The 18,047-nt window shown below is 46.0% G+C and overlaps 1 protein-coding gene and 1 long non-coding RNA gene across 2 annotated transcripts in view; one reads left to right on the top strand and one right to left on the bottom strand.

The window, feature by feature from the left end:
• The window catches only part of SHCBP1L (SHC binding and spindle associated 1 like), a 51,313-nt gene extending 46,545 nt beyond the window's left edge, over positions 1 to 4,768 (top strand). Inside the window, 1 exon segment of the mRNA XM_039486258.1 lies at positions 4,464 to 4,768. Coding sequence (XP_039342192.1) covers positions 4,464 to 4,700 — 237 coding nt within the window. The 3' untranslated portion in view covers positions 4,701 to 4,768.
• On the bottom strand, positions 522 to 16,922 carry LOC120370921. The gene is made up of 3 exons (XR_005584059.1): positions 16,759 to 16,922; positions 5,229 to 5,383; positions 522 to 561 (listed from the first exon to the last, which is right to left on the bottom strand). It is a non-coding gene; the product is annotated as an uncharacterized LOC120370921 (long non-coding RNA).
• Between the last annotated feature and the right edge of the window lie 1,125 nt (positions 16,923 to 18,047).

Raw genomic sequence — 18,047 nt, 5'->3', positions numbered from 1 at the left:
AAGGTAGCCCAGGTGGGGTTTGGGAGGAGAATAGTAGGGAAGGAGAAGGCCACTAAAAAAATTTAATAATAATGAGAGCCTTTTGGTTGGGCTGTCCACTGGGGTGGAGTGGGCAGGTGCACGGAGCCTACCCCCACGAGTTCTTACTCGTCTGCCTGGTGAGGAGGCTAAGGAACATGGTGAGGGGGGAGGGTGGTTACACAGGGGCTGCAGCGGCACTCTGTGATCCTGCTGCTGTTCCTGAAGCTCCACCATACGCCGGAGCATGTCCGTTTGATCACGCAGCAGCCCCAGAGTTGTATCCCGCCACCGCTGATCTTCCTGCCGCCACCTCTCATCTCGAGCATCTCTCCTGTCCTCACGTTGGTCCCTGCTGTCCTCATGGTCACTGGCATCTTTCTTGTACGTTGCTACCACGTCCTTCCACTCATTCAGATGAGCTCTTTCTTTGTGGGTCACTTCCATGATTTCTGAAAACATTTCTTCTCGCATCTTTTTTTTCCCGCCGCCTTATCTGAGATAGCCTTCGGGACTGAGTAGGGAGGCTTGAAAAATTTGCAGCTGCATGAGGGAGGGAAAAAAGGGAGAGAAGTATTTAAAAAGATACATTTTAGAGAACAATGGTCATACTCTTTCACGGTGAACAACACTATTCACCTTACATAGCACATGTGTTTTCACTACAAGGTCGCATTTTGCATCTTAATATTGAGTGCCTGCGGGCTTTGGTGTTACAGATCACAGACGCAGGTCCGGGCATCAGAATTCTGCTTGCATGCGGCCATGGTAAGCCATTGTCTTTCGTCTTCTGTAGCCTTCATCTATCCAGTGCCCTCCTTTCCCAAATAGCAAGCAAAGTCCGTTGAGTGCTGCTTCTTTCCTGTTAACGTGCAGCAGCAGAAACCACCCCGTGGCTGGTATCATGGAAGATCACTGCTAATCACCACCCTTTCCCCCTCCCCTCCAACCGCGTGGCTGGTAGCAGGAAAGATCCCTGCTAGCCAAACGCGGAAAAGCTCAGCACCAATCGCGCCCCAACTCCCCCGCTTGGCTACCTGCAGGGAAGGATTTCTTTTAAGCCACAGGCAAACAGCCCAGTAGGAATGGCCATTTCTGTTCCCTTACTTAAATTCCTGAATTTCAACCAGGTTACCAGGAACAATATCACTCTCCTGAGCTAACACAGCGAGATAAAGAACAGATGTTGCTTGAATGCCAGCATCACCAGGACCATACGCAGCTAGGCTTTGTCATGCAATGATACAAGATTACTTGCTACATGCATGGTGTGGTCAAGTGTCCTACCATGGAGGACGGAATAAAGCAGCGCTGCCCAGAAACCTTCTGCAAAGGCTTTTGGAGTACCTCCAGGAGAGCTTCATGGAGATGTCTCTGGAGGATTTCCGTTCCATCCCCAGACATGTTAACAGACTTTTCCAGTAACTGTACTGGCGCGAATGCATCCCAAGTCCTCAGGGCAAATTAATCATTAAAAAACGCTTGCTTTTAAACCATGTCTTATATTTACAAGGTACACTCACAGAGGTCCCTTCCATGGCTTCATTGTCTGGGATAGTGGCTTGGGAGGGCTGGGAGGGTAATTCCGTCAGGGTGAGAAAAAGCTCCTGGCTGTTGGGGAGAACAGAGTGCTGTGTGCTCTCTACAAGCTCGTCCTCCTCTTCTTCCTCCTCATCTTCCCCGTCCACGGAATCCACAGACAGGGGTGGGGCAGTGGTGGCGGACCCCCCTAGAATTGCATGCAGCTCAGCATAGAAGCGGCATGTTTTTGGCCCTGCCCCGGACTTTCCATTTGTTTCTTTGGTTTTCTGGTAGGCTTGTCTGAGCTCCTTAACTTTCACACAGCACTGTACTGAGTCCCTGGTGTGGCCTCTCTGCATCATGGCCTTGGAAATTTTTTCAAATGTTTTTTCATTTCGTCTTTTGGAACGGAATTCTGTTAGCACGGAATCCTCTCCCCATACAGCGATCAGATCCAGTACCTCCCGTGCAGTCCATGCTGGAGCTCTTTTTCGATTCTCAGGAGACTGCATTGTTACCTGTGCTGATGAGCTCTGCGTGGTCACCTGTGCTGGTGAGCTCTCCATGTTGGCCAAACAGGAAATGAAATTCAAAAGTTCGTGGGGCTTTTCCTGTCTACCTGGCCAGTGCATCCGAGTTCAGATGGCTTTCCAGAGCTGTCACAGTGGTGCACTGTGGGATAGCTCCCTGAGGCCAATACCGTCGATTTGCGGCCACACTAACCCTAATCCGACATGGCAATACTGATTTGAGCGGTACTCCCCTTGTCGGGGAGGAGTACAGATATCGGTTTTAAGAGCCCTTTATATCGATATAAAGGGCCTCATTGTGTGGACGGGTGCAGGGTTAAATCGGTTTAACACTGCTAAATTCGGTTTAAACACGTAGTGTAGACCAGGCCTCAATCTGCTACCTCATATGTAAGGCTAAGATTTTGTCATAAATATTTTTAGTAAAAGTCACGGACAGGTCACAGGCAAGAAAGAAAAATTGACGGAAACCCTAAAAATATCCACAACAAAATTGGAAGTCACTGGGAAGTTGTGAGGACTGTTCAGAGCTCCAGGGTTCCTCTGCCGCCCGTGAGGGTACCCTGCAGCTCCCAGCCGCTGTGGGCTGAAGTCACGGCGGTCTTGGGAAGTCATGGAATCCGTGACTTCTGCAACCTCCATGACAAAATCATAGCCTTACTCATGCGAAAACTACACACTGCAGAATTAATTTGAATGATCTACACTCAAGTTACTTCTTGAGTTAGCCTAGCGTGAGTGAGTGGCCACATTACAAAACACTCAAGCTGCTGTGTTCACACTAGCACTGCACTCACTCATGAGTGGCACTTAAGATTTCTGAGGTTATATTCCGTGGTTCTTTGTGCTGCAGTAATAGGAGGTGCTCCATGACTTTCCCAGTGAATTGTGGGAGAACATGTCTTTCCTTTCTGGGCACACAAAGGAATGATGGGAAATCAGTAGAGGTTGCCATTTGAGTGGAGTTTGCATTCATTCACTCTCCAGAAAGGTAGTGAGAGCAGCTAATGGGTTGAGCTCAATTGAGCTTATACCTCTTGATGGGCCAGCCAACTCAACTTAAGCACCATCACATTCAAGTTCACTGCAGTGCAGACAAGCCCTGCATTAGAATTGTACCTCAGGTTAGCTAACTTGAATTAGCAATATACCTTTTTTTTCACTGAAGAGAAGGCCTTGGTGTGAAGAAGTTTCCCTTTATTACTGCTTTGACTGGTTGTTACACATGATCTCACTTGCTCTACTCAACAGTTAAGAATTTACCCTGAGTTCATGATTTTTTTTGTAGGTCCTCTTAGTCAACTTCTGTCACATTTTAGTTCCCATCTGTAAGACTTAAGTATGTGCTAACAGGCTAATCTTTTTTTTTGTTTTGTTAGAACTATAGCATTTTGCCCATGAGCCAATACAGCTTGTTTTCATAGTTTGACTTAGAAACTAATGGTCCCATCTACTCTGACTACTTGTAGATCACAGGCTGTTGAGTTTCACCAAGTTACTCTTGTGTGAAACCCAACAAGTTGTTTAACTGAACTAAAGCACATCTTCCATAAAGGCCTCCAATCTTGATTTGAAGCCATCAAGAGATGGAGAAACCACCACTTCCCACTGTAGTTTGTTCCAATGGTTAATCACTCAGGTACCAGGCTGAACTTGTAGGAACTGGCACTTAAAAAAAATTGAGCAAGACTGGGCTGGTAATCATTGAGACAATTACAGTATAGGTTTTGCTGTAGGAGTAAAAATACATACATACGGAATAAATGCATACATACATAAGGAATAAATGAATTTCCTGATGTTTTCATTCTCAGCAAAACATTCACAACATTCTCTCGTCAGTATCTACTAAATAGTAAGTTGGACAGGGAATAGGTCACATGTCTTGTGTAGCTGTGCTATCAAACTGCTGAGCAGTATTAGGATTTCAGTCAGAAAATGGAAGATTGACAATTTCAGTCCCATTGTGAACTGCTGCTAGGGCAGCAGAGCTGGCTATGGTGAATGGATTGCAAGCTACTAGTTATACTATACTTTGTGAAAGATACTTGCTTAAATTATAGTAACAGTAGAAAGTGGGAAGCTTCAAAAGATGTTAGATCAAATTTAAATAAATTGAAACTGTAATCTTAGTACTAAAATCAGTAGTTTTAGAAGTTAAAACGTATTTGTTAAGTCTTTTCAGATTTGAATTAAGTTGCTCCTTTTAACAGTTATGAGAGGGTCTAAAAATCTGAGATAAGGCATTGCCATTTTGAGAGGAATACTAAGAACTATAAAGGAAAAAGTGTTTCTTTTGAATGTGAACAGTGCAAGCATTCTTTTATGCCATGTTTTAGGTGTCTAAGAGCACAATGCACCCTTCAAAACTAGTTTGTTTTGAATCCTTAACAGGTTGTTCCTGTCCCTAAACTGAAGATGAAAAATAATCACATTTATAGTAACAATGGTTATGGAGTGACCATCCTTCAGCCTACGGACCAACTCTCTACTACAGGAGGGATACTAGAATTTACTGCATCAGGAGATGCAGAGGAAGATATCCTTTCCAAACTAATGCATGAATTGAGCCTAGAGATGAGTAGTAACACACTAGATGATATCAAGGGTCTCAGCATAGTTAATAGTTAAACATGCATTTGATGTATGTTTTGGTATATAAAAATTGTTTGATTAAAGCAACAGTACTCCAAGTTGAAGACTGTTAGTCTTAAATGCTTCTTTGAATTAATGTTATGGACAATGACTAGAGTTGCCCTTACTGTGCTTTGTTAACTTTTAGAGCATCTAACTAACACACACCTTCAGTCTTGGGTTACAATGTGTCCCCTTTGACTTAATAGTCTAAATTGGGAACAGATACTTTTCCTCTCAGCAGGCTAGGAAAGGTCATTTTATAACACTGAACAGCCACTTGTGTCTACAGTAGTCTGATCCTTAGTTTCTCCACTGTTACTACCACTGGTAGAGCTGCACTGGCAACAACAGTTGAGCACTAATGTAGAACACCCTTACATAGTCATTATCCAGACCTACTCTGAGTAGGATTAGACAACTCTGGCTAAAATGCCGGTGCTAACTTATTCACAGTGACCCTTCTATTGTGGTTACTATCAGTAGAGCTGCACAAGGAAATACAGAGAATGGAAAATCTCTTACCTGGTAATTTTCTTTCTGATAGCAGTCTCTTCCACAATTCTGCTACATATGGGCTATTTCCTGGCAGCAGTTTGCAGAGGCAGTTCGTAGCTGTGCTAGCTACACCCTCTTCTCCAGTCTACTGCCAGATGATTCATTCAAAAGCTGTGTAAAAACTTGTAGAAAATAATTAGTAACAATAATTCCAATGCCAACCAAATAACTATGTACAGTAAGTCCTTGCTTGGAAGGTAACTATCCAAATAAGATGTTCACCCTCAGCTGACACGCCATCCAGGGTGGGTAGAATTGTGGAAGATACTGCTAGCAGATAAAATGATCAGGTAGGAAATTTTCCATTCTGCATCCCAGCATCTCCCACAATTCTGCTACCTATGGGAAGAAGCAAGCAGTGGACAGGAGTAAGGAGGGATAAGTAAACAAATGAAGAAAAACATTTTCAGGATTGCTCAAAAAGCAAGGTTATTACTGGATTACAGTCTGCAGCACCCTCTTTCCAAAGGAAGCCTCTTCATAAGAATCTCTATAGTGTCTTATAAATGTTAGCCCTTCTTGATGTCGCTATTCTGCAGACCCCTGTGGTGGAAGCACATGCTCTTTTGGCCCAAGAAGTTGCATCAGTTCTTGTGGAATAGGCCTCAATTCCTTCTGGACCAGTGCACATATGCCTTGTATGTCTGTACAATACATAGTTAGATCTATCTGACCAGGGATAGCTTGGATACCCTAGCATATAGGGTGAAAAGAGCCAACAGGGAGCCTGATCTCCTTATGGATTCTGTACACTTGCTATAAATCTTTAGTGCTCATCTGACATAAAAGGTGTGCCATAGCTTCCCAGTCAGTGGCTGTGGCTTTGGACAAAATGAAGGGAGGATAGTCTCCTATAAGACATGGAAAGGCAGATTCTCCTTATGGATTCATAGATTGTAGGGCTGGAAGGGACCCCGAGAGGTCATCGAGTCCAGTCCCCTACCCTCATGGCAGGACCAAATACTGTCTTGACCAGTGGTCCCCAATGTGGTGCCCGCCGGGGCATTTATGTGTGCCCGCCTAGTGCCCAGCAGGCGAGAGAAGCCACAGCCCTGCGCCTGCCGGGGACAGAGAACTCCGGGGCTGCAGGCTGTGGGTGCTGGTGTTCAGTCCCCGGCAGGTGCGGGACCCGTCTAGTTCCCAGCAGGAGAGAGAATCTGGGCCCCTGCAGCTGTTGGGGACAGAGTACTCCGGGGCTGCAGGCACCGGTATTCTCTGTCCTCGCGGCTTCTCTCTGGATTCATGTATTATGTAATATTAAATATTTTTTTTTGTATTATTTAATGTACAAATACAAAATAAGCCTTGAAAAATTGTTGGTGCCCGCCACACACTTCTGAAAACACGAATGTGCTACTGGTCACAAAAAGGTTGGGGACCACTCATCTAGACCATCCCTGATAGACATTTATCTAACCTACTCTTAAAAATATCCCCAGAGATGGAGATTCCACAACCTCCCTAGGCAGTTTATTCCAGTGTTTAACCACCCTCACAGTTAGGAACTTTTTCCTAATGTCCAACCTAAACCTCCCTTGCTGCAGTTTAAGCCCATTGCTTCTTGTTCTATACTTAGAGGCTAAGGTGAACAAGTTTTCTCCCTCCTCCTTATGACACCCTTTTGGATACCTGAAAACTGCTATCATGTCCCCTCTGTCTTCTCTTTTCCAAACTAAACAAACCCAATTCTTTCAACTTTCTTTCATAGGTCATGTTCTCTAGACCGTTAATCATCCTTGTTGCTCTTCTCTGGACCCTCTCCAATTTCTCCACATCTTTCTTGAAATGCAGTGCCCAGAACTGGACACAATACTCCAGTTGAGGCCTAACCAGTGCAGAATAGAGCGGAAGAATGACTTCTCGTGTCTTGCTCACAACAAACCTGTTAATGCATCCCAGAATCAAGTTTGCTTTTTTTGCAACAGCATCACGCTGTTGACTCATATTTAGCTTGTGGTCCACTATAACCGCTAGATCCCTTTCTGCTGTACTCCTTCCTAGACAATCTCTTCTCATTCTGTATGTGTGAAATTGATTGTTCCTTCCTAAGTGGAGCACTTTGCATTTGTCTTTATTAAACTTAATCCTGTTTACCTCAGACCATTTCTCCAATTTGTCCAGATCATTTTGAATTATGACCCTATCCTCCAAAGCAGTTTGGTATCATCTGCAAACATATGACCCTATCCTCCCAGTTTGGTATCATCTGCAAACATAAGCGTACTTTCTATGCCAATATCTAAGTCATTGATGAAGATATTGAACAGAACTGGTCCCAACACAGACCCCTGTGGAACCCCACTTGTTATACCTTTCCAGCAGGACTGGGAACCATTAATAACTACTCTCTGAGTATGGTTATCCAGCCAGTTATGCACCTACCTTATAGTAGCCCCATCTAAGTTGTATTTGCATAGTTTATTGATAAGACTATCATGCAAGACCGGATCAAATGCCTTACTAAAATCTAGGTATACCACATCCACCGCTTCTCCCTGATCCACAAGACTCGTTATCCTATCAAAGAAAGCTATCAGATTGGTTTGACATGATTTGTTCTTTACAAATCCACGCTGGCTATTCCCTATCACCTTACCACCTTCCAAGTGTTTGCAGATGATTTCCTTAACTAACTGGTCTGTAGTTTCCTGGGTTGTTTTTATTTCCCTTTTAATAGATGGGCACTATATTTGCCCTTTTCCAGTCTTCTGGAATCTCTCCTGTCTCCCATGATTTTCCAAAGATAATAGCTAGAGGCTCAGATACCTCCCCTAGTAGCTGCTTGAGTATTCTAGGATGCATTTAATCAGGCCCTGGTGACTTGCAGGCATCTAACTTTTCTAAGTGATTTTTAACTTGTTCTTTTTTTATTTTATCTTCCAAACCTACCCCCTTCCCATTAGCATTCACTATGTTAGGCATTCCTTCAGACTTCTCAGTGAAGACCGAAACAAAGAAGTCATTGAGCATCTCTGCCATTTCCAAGTTTCCTGTTACTGTTTCTCCCTCCTCACTGAGCAGTGGGCCTACTCTGTCCTTGGTCTTCCTCTTGCTTCTAATGTATTGATTAAAAAGTCTTCTTGTTTCCCTTTATTCCTGTAGCTAGTTTGAGCTCATTGTGCGCCGCTGCCTTTCTAATCTTGCCCCTGCATTCCTGTGTTGTTTGCCTATATTCATCCTTTGTAATTTGTCCTAGTTTCCATTTTTTATGAGACTCCTTTTTATTTTCTGGATCATGCAAGATCTCGTGGTTAAGCCAAGCCGGTCTTTTGCCACATTTTCTATCTTTCCTACCCAGCGGAATAGCTTGCTTTTGGGCCCTTAATAGTGTCCCTTTGAAATACTGCCAACACTCCTCAGTTGTTTTTCCCCTCAGTCTTGATTCCCATGGGACCTTACCTATCAGCTCTCTGAGCTTACCAAAATCCGCCTTCCTGAAATCCGTTGTCTCTATTTTGCTGTACTCCCTTCTACCCTCCCTTAGAATTGTGAACTCTATGATTTCATGATCACTTTCACCCAAGCTGCCTTCCACTTGCAAATTCTCAACGAGTTCCTTCCTATGTGTTAAAATCAAATCTAGAACAGCTTCCCCCCAGTAGCTTTTTCAACCTTCTGAAATAAAAAGTCTGCAGTGCAGTACAAGAACTTAGTGGATAGTCTGAGCCCCGCTGTGTTATTTTCCCAACATATATCTGGATAGTTGAAGTCCCCCATCACCACCAAATCTTGGGCTTTGGATGATTTTGTTAGTTGTTTAAAAAAAGCCTCATCCACCTCTTTCACCTAGTGAGGTGGCCTGTAGTAGACTCTTAGCATGACATCACCCTTGGTTGTTTTTTTTACCCCTTTTAGCCTCTCAACACCCAGAGACTCTTAACACTTCTGTCTCCTATGTCCATCTCCACCTCAGTCCAAGTGTGTACATTATTAATATATAAGGCAACACCTCCTCCCTTCTCCCTCTGTCTATCCTTCCTGAGCAGGCTGTACCCATCCATACCAACATTCCAATCGTGTATTATCCCACCAAGTTTCGGTGATGCCAACAATGTCATAGTTGTATTTATTTATTAGCACTTCCAGTTCTTCCTGCTTATTACCCATACTTCTCACATTTGTATATAGGCATCGAAGATACTGATTTGATCTTGCCTCCCAGTTTTGCCCTGACCCTCCTTTCTCTCTGCCATTATAGCCCACGCTCCCTCCTATTTCCGACCCATCTCCCAGGTCTCCATGTTCTCCATTTACCCGTGGGCTTTGCTCACCTGTCCCCGTCCAACCTAGTTTAAAGCCCTCCTCACTAGGTTAGCCAGTCTGTGTCCAAATAGGGTCTTTCCCCTCCTCGAAAGGTGAACGCCATCTCTGCCTAGCAGTCCTTCCTGGAATAGCATCCTGTGGTTGAGGAAGCCAAAGCCCTCCTGGCGACACCATCTTCGCAGTCAGGCATTCACCTCCACTATGCACCTGTCTCTGCCTGGGCCCCTACCTTTGACAGGAGGGATCGAAGAGAATACCACCTGTGCTCCAAACTCCTTCATCCGTACTCCCAGTGTCCTGTAGTCACTCTTCATCCACTTAGTATCACACCTCACAGTATCATTTGCAAGAACGTTTTTTAAATTCTTAGCACCACCCTTACCCTCATGGAACACACAAAAAGGTTCATGTATAGATGAGTTCCAGAACTAGCAGCCATATCTGGTGGTTGTGATGGCAACTAGAAAACAGGTTTTGATGGAGAGGTAACATGGTGATACAGCTATGTCCAAGGCTCAAAAGGATGGATGGTTAGAGCTTTCAACACCAGTGGTAGGTCCCACTTAAGGAAGATCAGTCTGACAGCTGATCTGGCCAGTGAAACTGCTATGAGGAACCTGGATACCTAAGGCTTATTGGCCAGGGAGCCAGAGGATAATGCAAACCAGTACACTATGAAAGGCTGACACCTAGCAAGCTGCAGTGCTTGGCATGAACATTTAGCCTCTCCTTTCTGAAGAAATTCCAATTTAACTGGAGTCCCATGATCTTTTACTCTGTGCTCGACACCAACTGCTGAATTTGGTCCAGCTGGAGAAATAGGATTTTAGTGTGGAACCTCTCATAGAAAACAGCAGAATCCCCATCACTTTGGAAGATATGCCACACATGTGGCTAACACATCCCTTTTAACAGTCAGATTGTCACATAAAGATGAGCTGCATCCAGACGGAGAAATGGTCCTTGATAAAGGATGTCTGAGTTCACCAGTACCTGCAATGGTGGTTTCAGCTTTAGATCTATCATGTCAGAGAACCAGGGTCTCCATGGCCAGTGTAGAGTTAACATCACCCTTGCTTTTTCTCACCACATCTTTTGGCTCATTTTCCCTATGAGAAAGAAGGGAGGGAACCTGCATAGTCAGCCTTGAGGCCATCTGTTTGACAAAGCATCTGTTCCCATAGACTTGGATCTGCTTCCCAGGTGAAGTATTTTGGCCACTTTGCATTCTTGTGATTGGCAAGTCGGTCAGCTGAAGGGAACCAAATATCTGTGTGATCAGATTGAAGATAATTCTGGGTTGTTGAGATTGTAATGGCTGAGCTAGTTTGCCTTTTGGTTCAGTTCCTCTTTTATGTGGATTATTTTTATGCAAAAGATTCTCTGTTCTGCCCACACTTTTATCTCTATCACTTCTACATGTAGAGCAACCTGCTTCTCCCTCCTTAGTTGTTTATGTATGCAACCATTGTCATGCTGTCCGACTCACCGTGATATAGTTGCCTTCCACATGGCTCTGGAATCTCAGAACAGCTGGTTTGACCCACTGAGCTCCAAGAGATTGATGCTATCATTCCTTTCCTCAGGCTCCATATGTGCTTCCCATCTGTCTAGGCTAGCATTGGTAAGAACCTGAATGTCTGGAAGGCATATGAAGACTGCTTTGTGGAACTTGCCCGGGACTGCCCATCTCAGGGAGTCAATCTGGTTTCGGACTAGTACCTGATTTTGTATGTGCTCCAGGGATTGGTCGCATACTTTCGGAAGAAAGGCCATGGAGGCACCTGATATGTGACCTTGTCCTGGGGAGATTCTGGTGCATGAGACCAGGAAGCTCAGTAGCTGAAGCCGCGCAGCTATGGTTGGGCTCATGCACTGGTCCATCATGGATATCAGATCCTGAATCTTCTGGAATCTGTTGAGTGATGGTTGACAGATCAGTGTTGCTAACATGTTTCTCCACATCCAGATGAATAATCCTTGTCAACAGAATCCAGGAACTTTTCTTTATGTTTATCACAAATCCGTGTGCTCGCAGAAGATTCAGAGTCCGGATCATGGCACTACGTGCTGTGGGACAGGGCTCATCCAGAAAGGGATACAGGTGAACACTCTGGGATCTGAGCCTGCCCATGATCACTGCCAGCATCTTCATAAAATCACTGGGGACCAAGAGACCAAATGGCAGTGTTCAGTACTGGTAGTGATCTGTGCCATTAAGGAAATCTTAAAAGCCTGTGGTGTAATGTAGAGGTTGAGTCTCGCAAATCCACTGAGGTTAGGAAGTAGCCTTGAGACAGGGATGTCATTATCGAAGCTAGGGACCCCATCCAGAATTTTCTTCATCTCTTTTTGAAGAGGTTGAGTATGGCTCTGACTCCTCCAGTGCACTTATGAACAATGAAGGAGGAGGAGTAAAACCTTGAGAAGTGTTCTTCTGGGAGAACATCCATCACTCCTATGTCCAGATGGGAAATCTCATTTCAGACCTGCTAAAGCTTTGCGGGGTCACTGGTGAGGGGGCAGGGCCTTTAGCATGAGGAAGTATCCCTGGTGCACCCTCCCTCGTATCTACCTGTGTGTAGTAAAAACAAGAAATTCATCTGGAAATTGAGAATTTTGCCTGTAAATTGAGGTCTAGGTGGAGGCTCATTCATTCATTGTCATAATGAACTCATGGAGGTCATGGAAGGCACCCTTAGGTTTTCTGATCACTTCTTAGTTCCAAGGTTCTCTCTTATGTGTTATCGTTCCTCTGGAACCTCTGTGAGGCAGGTGGAAAAAAGGAGTGTCTGATAGTAGCTTTGTAGTCTGTTCTTTGAGCACTAATTGGAGAGGGGAGGCTGTTTGACTTTTGTCTAATTTTTCTCCCCAGGGAGGTCCTGTGAATTCAGAGGAGCACAGGATTTGTTTGGAGTGAGTATCTACATTACAGGGATGAAACCATGTGTCTCTTGGCTGCTGAGCTGGATGCCATGGTACGGGCAGAAAAGTCTTATAGCATCCATTTGAAGTATCTGCTACCAATGCTGCTGTTTGGGAGATTTTAAGTATAAAGTCCAGATGGTCTCTGCCCTTAAGGGCTTTAAAGTCCTTTAGCCATGACATTGTGACTCAAGCAAAGCCTGTGGCTGCCAGAGATGCTCTGAGGAGGCATCGATTCATCTAAGGATGTCCTTCCACCTTGCTGTCCACTGGATCCTTGGGGAAGAAGTCTCCTTCTGTTGGAATAATCTTATATTTTGGTAGAGGTGCTATAGCAGCATCAACCTTAAGTACATCAGAGAGCATTCTACAAGCAGAAAGCGCCAAAGAATCAGAAGAGGAGGTTACTCACCTTGTGCAGTAACTGACGTTCTTCGAGATGAGTGTCCCTGTGGGTGCTCCACTCTAGGTGTCGGTGCGCCCTGCGCTTTTGATCGGAGATTTCTGCAGCAGTACTCCTACCGGCCACGCATGCTCAGAGCCTGCCCCCCCGCTCTGAGTATAGCTCTAGTGAGCATGCGCGGCTGGTTCCCTCAGTTCCTTCTCTACAACGGAGGCTACCCCAACTCCGAAGTAGAGGGGAGGAGGGTGGGTAGTGGAGCACCCACAGGGACACTCATTTCAAAGAACGTCAGTTACTGCACAAAGTGAGTAACCTCCTCTTCTTCTTCGAGAGATGTCCCTGTGGGTGCTCCACTCTAGGTGACTTCGAAGCAGTCTATCTCAAGGAGGTAGGGACTTCGGATCTGGCAGGAATGCTGTGGTTAATACTGCCCTGCCTAGTGTCAGAGAGAGGACCCTGAATAAGGGCATAGTGTTTGACAAATGTGTGCTCGGAGGACCAAGTGGCTGCTTTACAGATATCAGTCAATGGCACTTTACGTAAGAAGGCTACAGAGGTAGATACAGATCTAGTGGACTGAGTTCTGATGAATGCTGGTGGTGTAACATTTTTTATCTGATAGAGTCGTATGCAATCGGAGATCCAGTTTGACAGTCTCTGGGGAGTGATAGGCATGCCTTTGGAGTGCTCCGCGATGGAGACAAAGAGCCTAGTAGAGTTTCTGAAGGGTTTGGTTCTGTCCAAATAGAATGATAAGGCCCTGCGCACATCCAGTGTATGCATTGTGGCTTCGAAAGAGTTTGCATGTGGTTTTGGGAAGAAAGTTGGTAGATGTATTGGTTCATTGATGTGAAATGACGTGTGAACTTTAGGAAGGAATTTCAGGTGCAGGCGTAGGGTCACTTTGTCCCTGAAGAAGAGCGTATATGGTGGATCTGCCATAAGGGCTGCTATCTCTCCTGCCCGTCTGACGGAGGTAATCGCCACCAAAAAGGCTGTTTTCATCGAGAGGTGCAAGAGGAAGCAGGTGGCTAATGGCTCAAAGGGTTGATGAGTTAAACAGGACAATACTAAGTGAAGATCCCATGGAGGGACAGGTGGCTTAATGTCTGGATATAAGGCTTGGAGTCCCTTGAGGAAATGCTTAGTTATGGGATGAGCAAAGACCGAGGTATTGTCAACTGTACCATGAAAGGTTGTGATGGCAGCTAAATGGACTCTGATGGAGCTGAAGGAAAGGACGGATTGCTTAATGCTCAATAGGTAGTCGAGTATGCAGGGAAGGGATGCCGAGGTAGAAGACAGTTCTTTAGTTGAACACCATTCTGTGAATCGTTTCCACTTTCGGAGATAGGTGGTACGGGTGGATTGTGTTCTGCTGTGTAGAAGCACCCTCTGAACTTGGTCGGAACAGTCTAGTTCTCGTTGGGAGAACCATGCAGGTACCAGGCTTTGAGATGAAGCATGGGCAGGTTCGGGTGAAGAAGCCCGCCCTGGAGCAAAAATTGAGGCATTTCGTGTTTTTTGCGGTTGCAAGGAGATCTATGGTTGGGAGACCCCAAGTGTGAAATATGTTGTAAATGATTCCCTTGTCTATCTCCCATTCGTGGTCCAAAGGGAAACGTCTGCTTAACTCGTCGGCAGTGGTGTTCATCACCCCTGGGAGATAAGCAGCTGATATGCGGATGTGGTTTGCAAGGCACCAAAGCCGTGCATGATATGATTTGGCCCTCTGAAACTAAAGCTGAAAACTGTTGTTTCTTCTGGTCCGGAATGTGTTCAATAAAGGCCATGAACTTATTATAGTTTCTGTGGTCGTACTTTGCCAAAACGGCAGTATAATTGGCAATTCGAAATTGTAAGGTTGAAGAGGCATACACTTTGCGACCCAGCAGGTCTAAACATTTGCCTTCCTTGTTGGCTGAGGTATGGCGGGAATACTGTTGTTTGTTCCTTTGATTGGCTGCGTCCACTACCAGTGAGTTTGGCGCAGGATGGGAGAAAAGAAATTCAGAGCCCTTAGAGGGGATGAAGTATTTACGGTCTGCTTGTTTGCAAGTAGGCTGGCTTGTGGCTGGAGCCTGCCAGATGGATTTAGCAGGTTACAGAAGGGCTGGATTGATTGGTAATGCCAGTCTAGATGAAGAAGAGGGTTGCAGGATGTCCGTTAACTCATGTTGTTGGTCCGGTACTTCCTCTAGATTAATTCTGAGGTCGCTGGAAACCCTTTTAAAGAGATCCTGGAATTTCGTAAAATCGTCTGAAGAAGGTAGATGGGGGGGAAGTAAAGCTTCTTCAGGCATTACTTCAATTGGTATTTCAGTTGGTACTGGGTCCGGGGCAGGATTTAATTGACCCTGAGAATGAGAAGGTGCCGCCAACTGAGTGATATCATCTGGATGTTGGTGTCTCGTGGAAGTGGAATAGTGGGTGTGCTGCCGAGGGAAAGGTGCCCATGGGGCCCAATACTGCCATGGTGATGGAAAAGGCATAGGTGGAGCCATCCAGGGGTTAACGCACCAGGAGGCAGGATCTCGAGGAGAGTCTGGGACAATTTTCCTGTGCCCGCGGTTGACAGGAATCCGAGGATGGAATTCTGATTGCATTGAGGCATCACCCTGTAATTCAGACTCCGCTTCACTGGAGGAATGCTGTTCAGATCCTGAATCATTGGTAAGGGAGAAGCAATCTTTAAGGAAGGGTGATTGCATTGTAGGTGACACTAATAGGTCACTTGACTGAGTAAACGGCAGCACTGAGGCAGCTGAAGGTGAAGGCTGATAGAATTACTGTGCGGGAACTCAGGCTTGCACCGGAGTTCTAATTCTTGGCTCAGTGCCAAGTAGCGTCAATTTCGGTGCCAGTGTCGGAGCCGATGCCGCACTATTAACAGTGGGCTGCGGTGCCTCAGGGGGGGTCCTGGAACGTCGGCACCACGTTCATCACGGTGCCGATGGGTGCCATAATCGAGGCAGGCAACTGAAAGCCTATCGCCTCAGCACCGGAGCTTCGCGCCGCCACCGAAAGCACAGGCGGGTTTAAAGCGATTCCTGAGGAGCCCGGCTCATCGAAAGTGCTCAGGCGGGGGAGCACTGGTAAGGAAACTGTGGATCTCACCGGAGAGGGTTTGTATCTTAGGGCTTCTTTTGTTCCTGACAGAGGGTGCCCTCGTTTAGTTGATTTCTTCTGCTTTTTAGCAGCAGGAGAGCTGTGTCGGTGAGCAGAAGCAGAGTCCGCGCCAGGGTCTGAGGTGGACCCTAAGGATTTTTGCAGTAGAATGAATTTAAGTTTTAGCTCCCTGTCCTTTCTTGCTCTGGAGCTTAGTTTAGTACAGTGAGAACATTTTGGGGGAATATGAGTTTCCCCCAGGCATTTTATGCAGTGTGAATGACCATCGGAGAGAGGGATAGCGTCCTTACAGGAGGAGCAGCGCATAAAGCCTGTGGAGCCAGGCATGTCTGAAGCACTGAGAGAATTTTTTTTTTTTTTAAACGGTAGAGAAAAAGGTAAGTAACACTAACTAACAACTAACTAACAAGAAAACTATCTAACTAAGTTATTTTAAGATAAGGAAGAAATTCTTTAGGGAGTCTGCTGAGCTCCATCTCAAGCCGGGGATGGTAGAGAAGGAACTGAGGAACCGGCCGCGCATGCTCACTAGAGCTATACTCAGAGCGGGCGGGCAGGCTCTGAGCATGCGTGGCCAGTAGGAGTACTGCTGCAGAGGCGCACCGACACCTAGAGTGGAGCACCCACAGGGACATCTGTCGAAGAAGAACCTGCCTGTTAGTGTGTTTACCCTTTTCAAGAGACACCCATTCCTCCCTGATTACTTCTTCAAAAGGTGTGTGCAGTGGAATCACTAAGGAGAAAATTTGGAAGGGAGGTATTTACTCTGAGGCTTACCTTAGAGGGCCTGCTTAGGTTGGATCTGGATTGTGGATTCCATTTTTTGAACATGGTTTCAAACTTCAGGACTTAGCCCCTGGGCCAGCTGCATGAAATCCGCATCCTTAGGTCTCCCTGTTCTGCTCTTTCTGGCCAGTTGGGCATTTCTGGAATGAAATCACAGCTTCTTGAAAGGATAGGAGTCTCAACATGCCTGTCCAACTCCAAACTCCGTGCCTAGCCACACTATGGTGTGGTGGCTGAGAACAGGCAGGACATAATTTGCTTCTGTAGAGCCTTTTAGGCTTAGTCACCGCGGTGCTTGTGCAGCTGCTCTGCTATCCCTGAAAGGAGGAAGAAGAGCTCAGCAGAGAGGCACTGCAGTGGAGACTCTGTGTGGCTTCAGCCACCTGCTTCTAAATACTTGGTCCAGGAGGAGGAGAGAACAAAGAAGGCTGCTTGCTAATGCCCCAGAATTAAGAAATGTAAAAGTCAAGTTTAGGAGCAGAGAGAACCATGACTGACTGCTGGGTGGAGGCAATATCTTGCCCTCAGGTCAAGAAAGGGAATGTGTCTATCTCAGGCTATGCTACAGCTTTTAATTGCCTCTGAAAGCAGCAGATAGGAGTGGGGGAATAGCCTATAAGTAGCAGAATTGAGAGAGACACTGGGCTCCAGAAAGCTGTACTATATAGGATTTTCCCCATTATATATACACATTTAGTTTTCATTGCCTGTAGTTTGAGTCCACAATAGGTTACAGCAGTGGTCCCCAACGTGGTGCCCACTGGAGCATTTATGTGTGCCCGCCTAGTGCCCAGCAGGAGAGAGAAGCCACGGCCCTGCGCCTGCCGGGGACAGAGAACTCAGGCTGCAGGCGCAGTGTTCTCTGTTCCCGGCAGGTGCGGGGCCTGCCTAGTGCCCCGCAGGGGAGAGAAGCTGTGGCCCCGCGCCTGCCAGGGACAGAGAACTCCGGGGCTGCAGGCTGTGGGCGCTGGTGTTCAGTCCCCGGCAGGTGCGGGACTCGCCTAGTTCCCAGCAGGAGAGAGAATCCGGGCCCCTGCAGCTGTTGGGGACAGAGTACTCTGGGGCTGCAGGCACCGGTATTCTCTGTCCTCGCGGCTTCTCTCTTCTCTCTCTGGATTCATATATTATGTAATATTAAACATGATTTTTTTTGTATTATTTAATGTACAAATACAAAATAAGTCTTGAAAAATTGTTGGCGCCTGCCACACTTCTGAAAACATGAATGTGCTACTGGTCACAGAAAGGTTGGGAACCACTGGGTTACAGCATCAGTGGTG

Source organism: Mauremys reevesii, linkage group 8 (genome assembly GCF_016161935.1).
Source record: "Mauremys reevesii isolate NIE-2019 linkage group 8, ASM1616193v1, whole genome shotgun sequence".
NCBI lineage: Eukaryota > Metazoa > Chordata > Testudines > Geoemydidae > Mauremys > Mauremys reevesii.
Note: the sequence above shows the minus strand (reverse complement) of the source record. Positions and strands in the feature narration are given on the sequence as shown.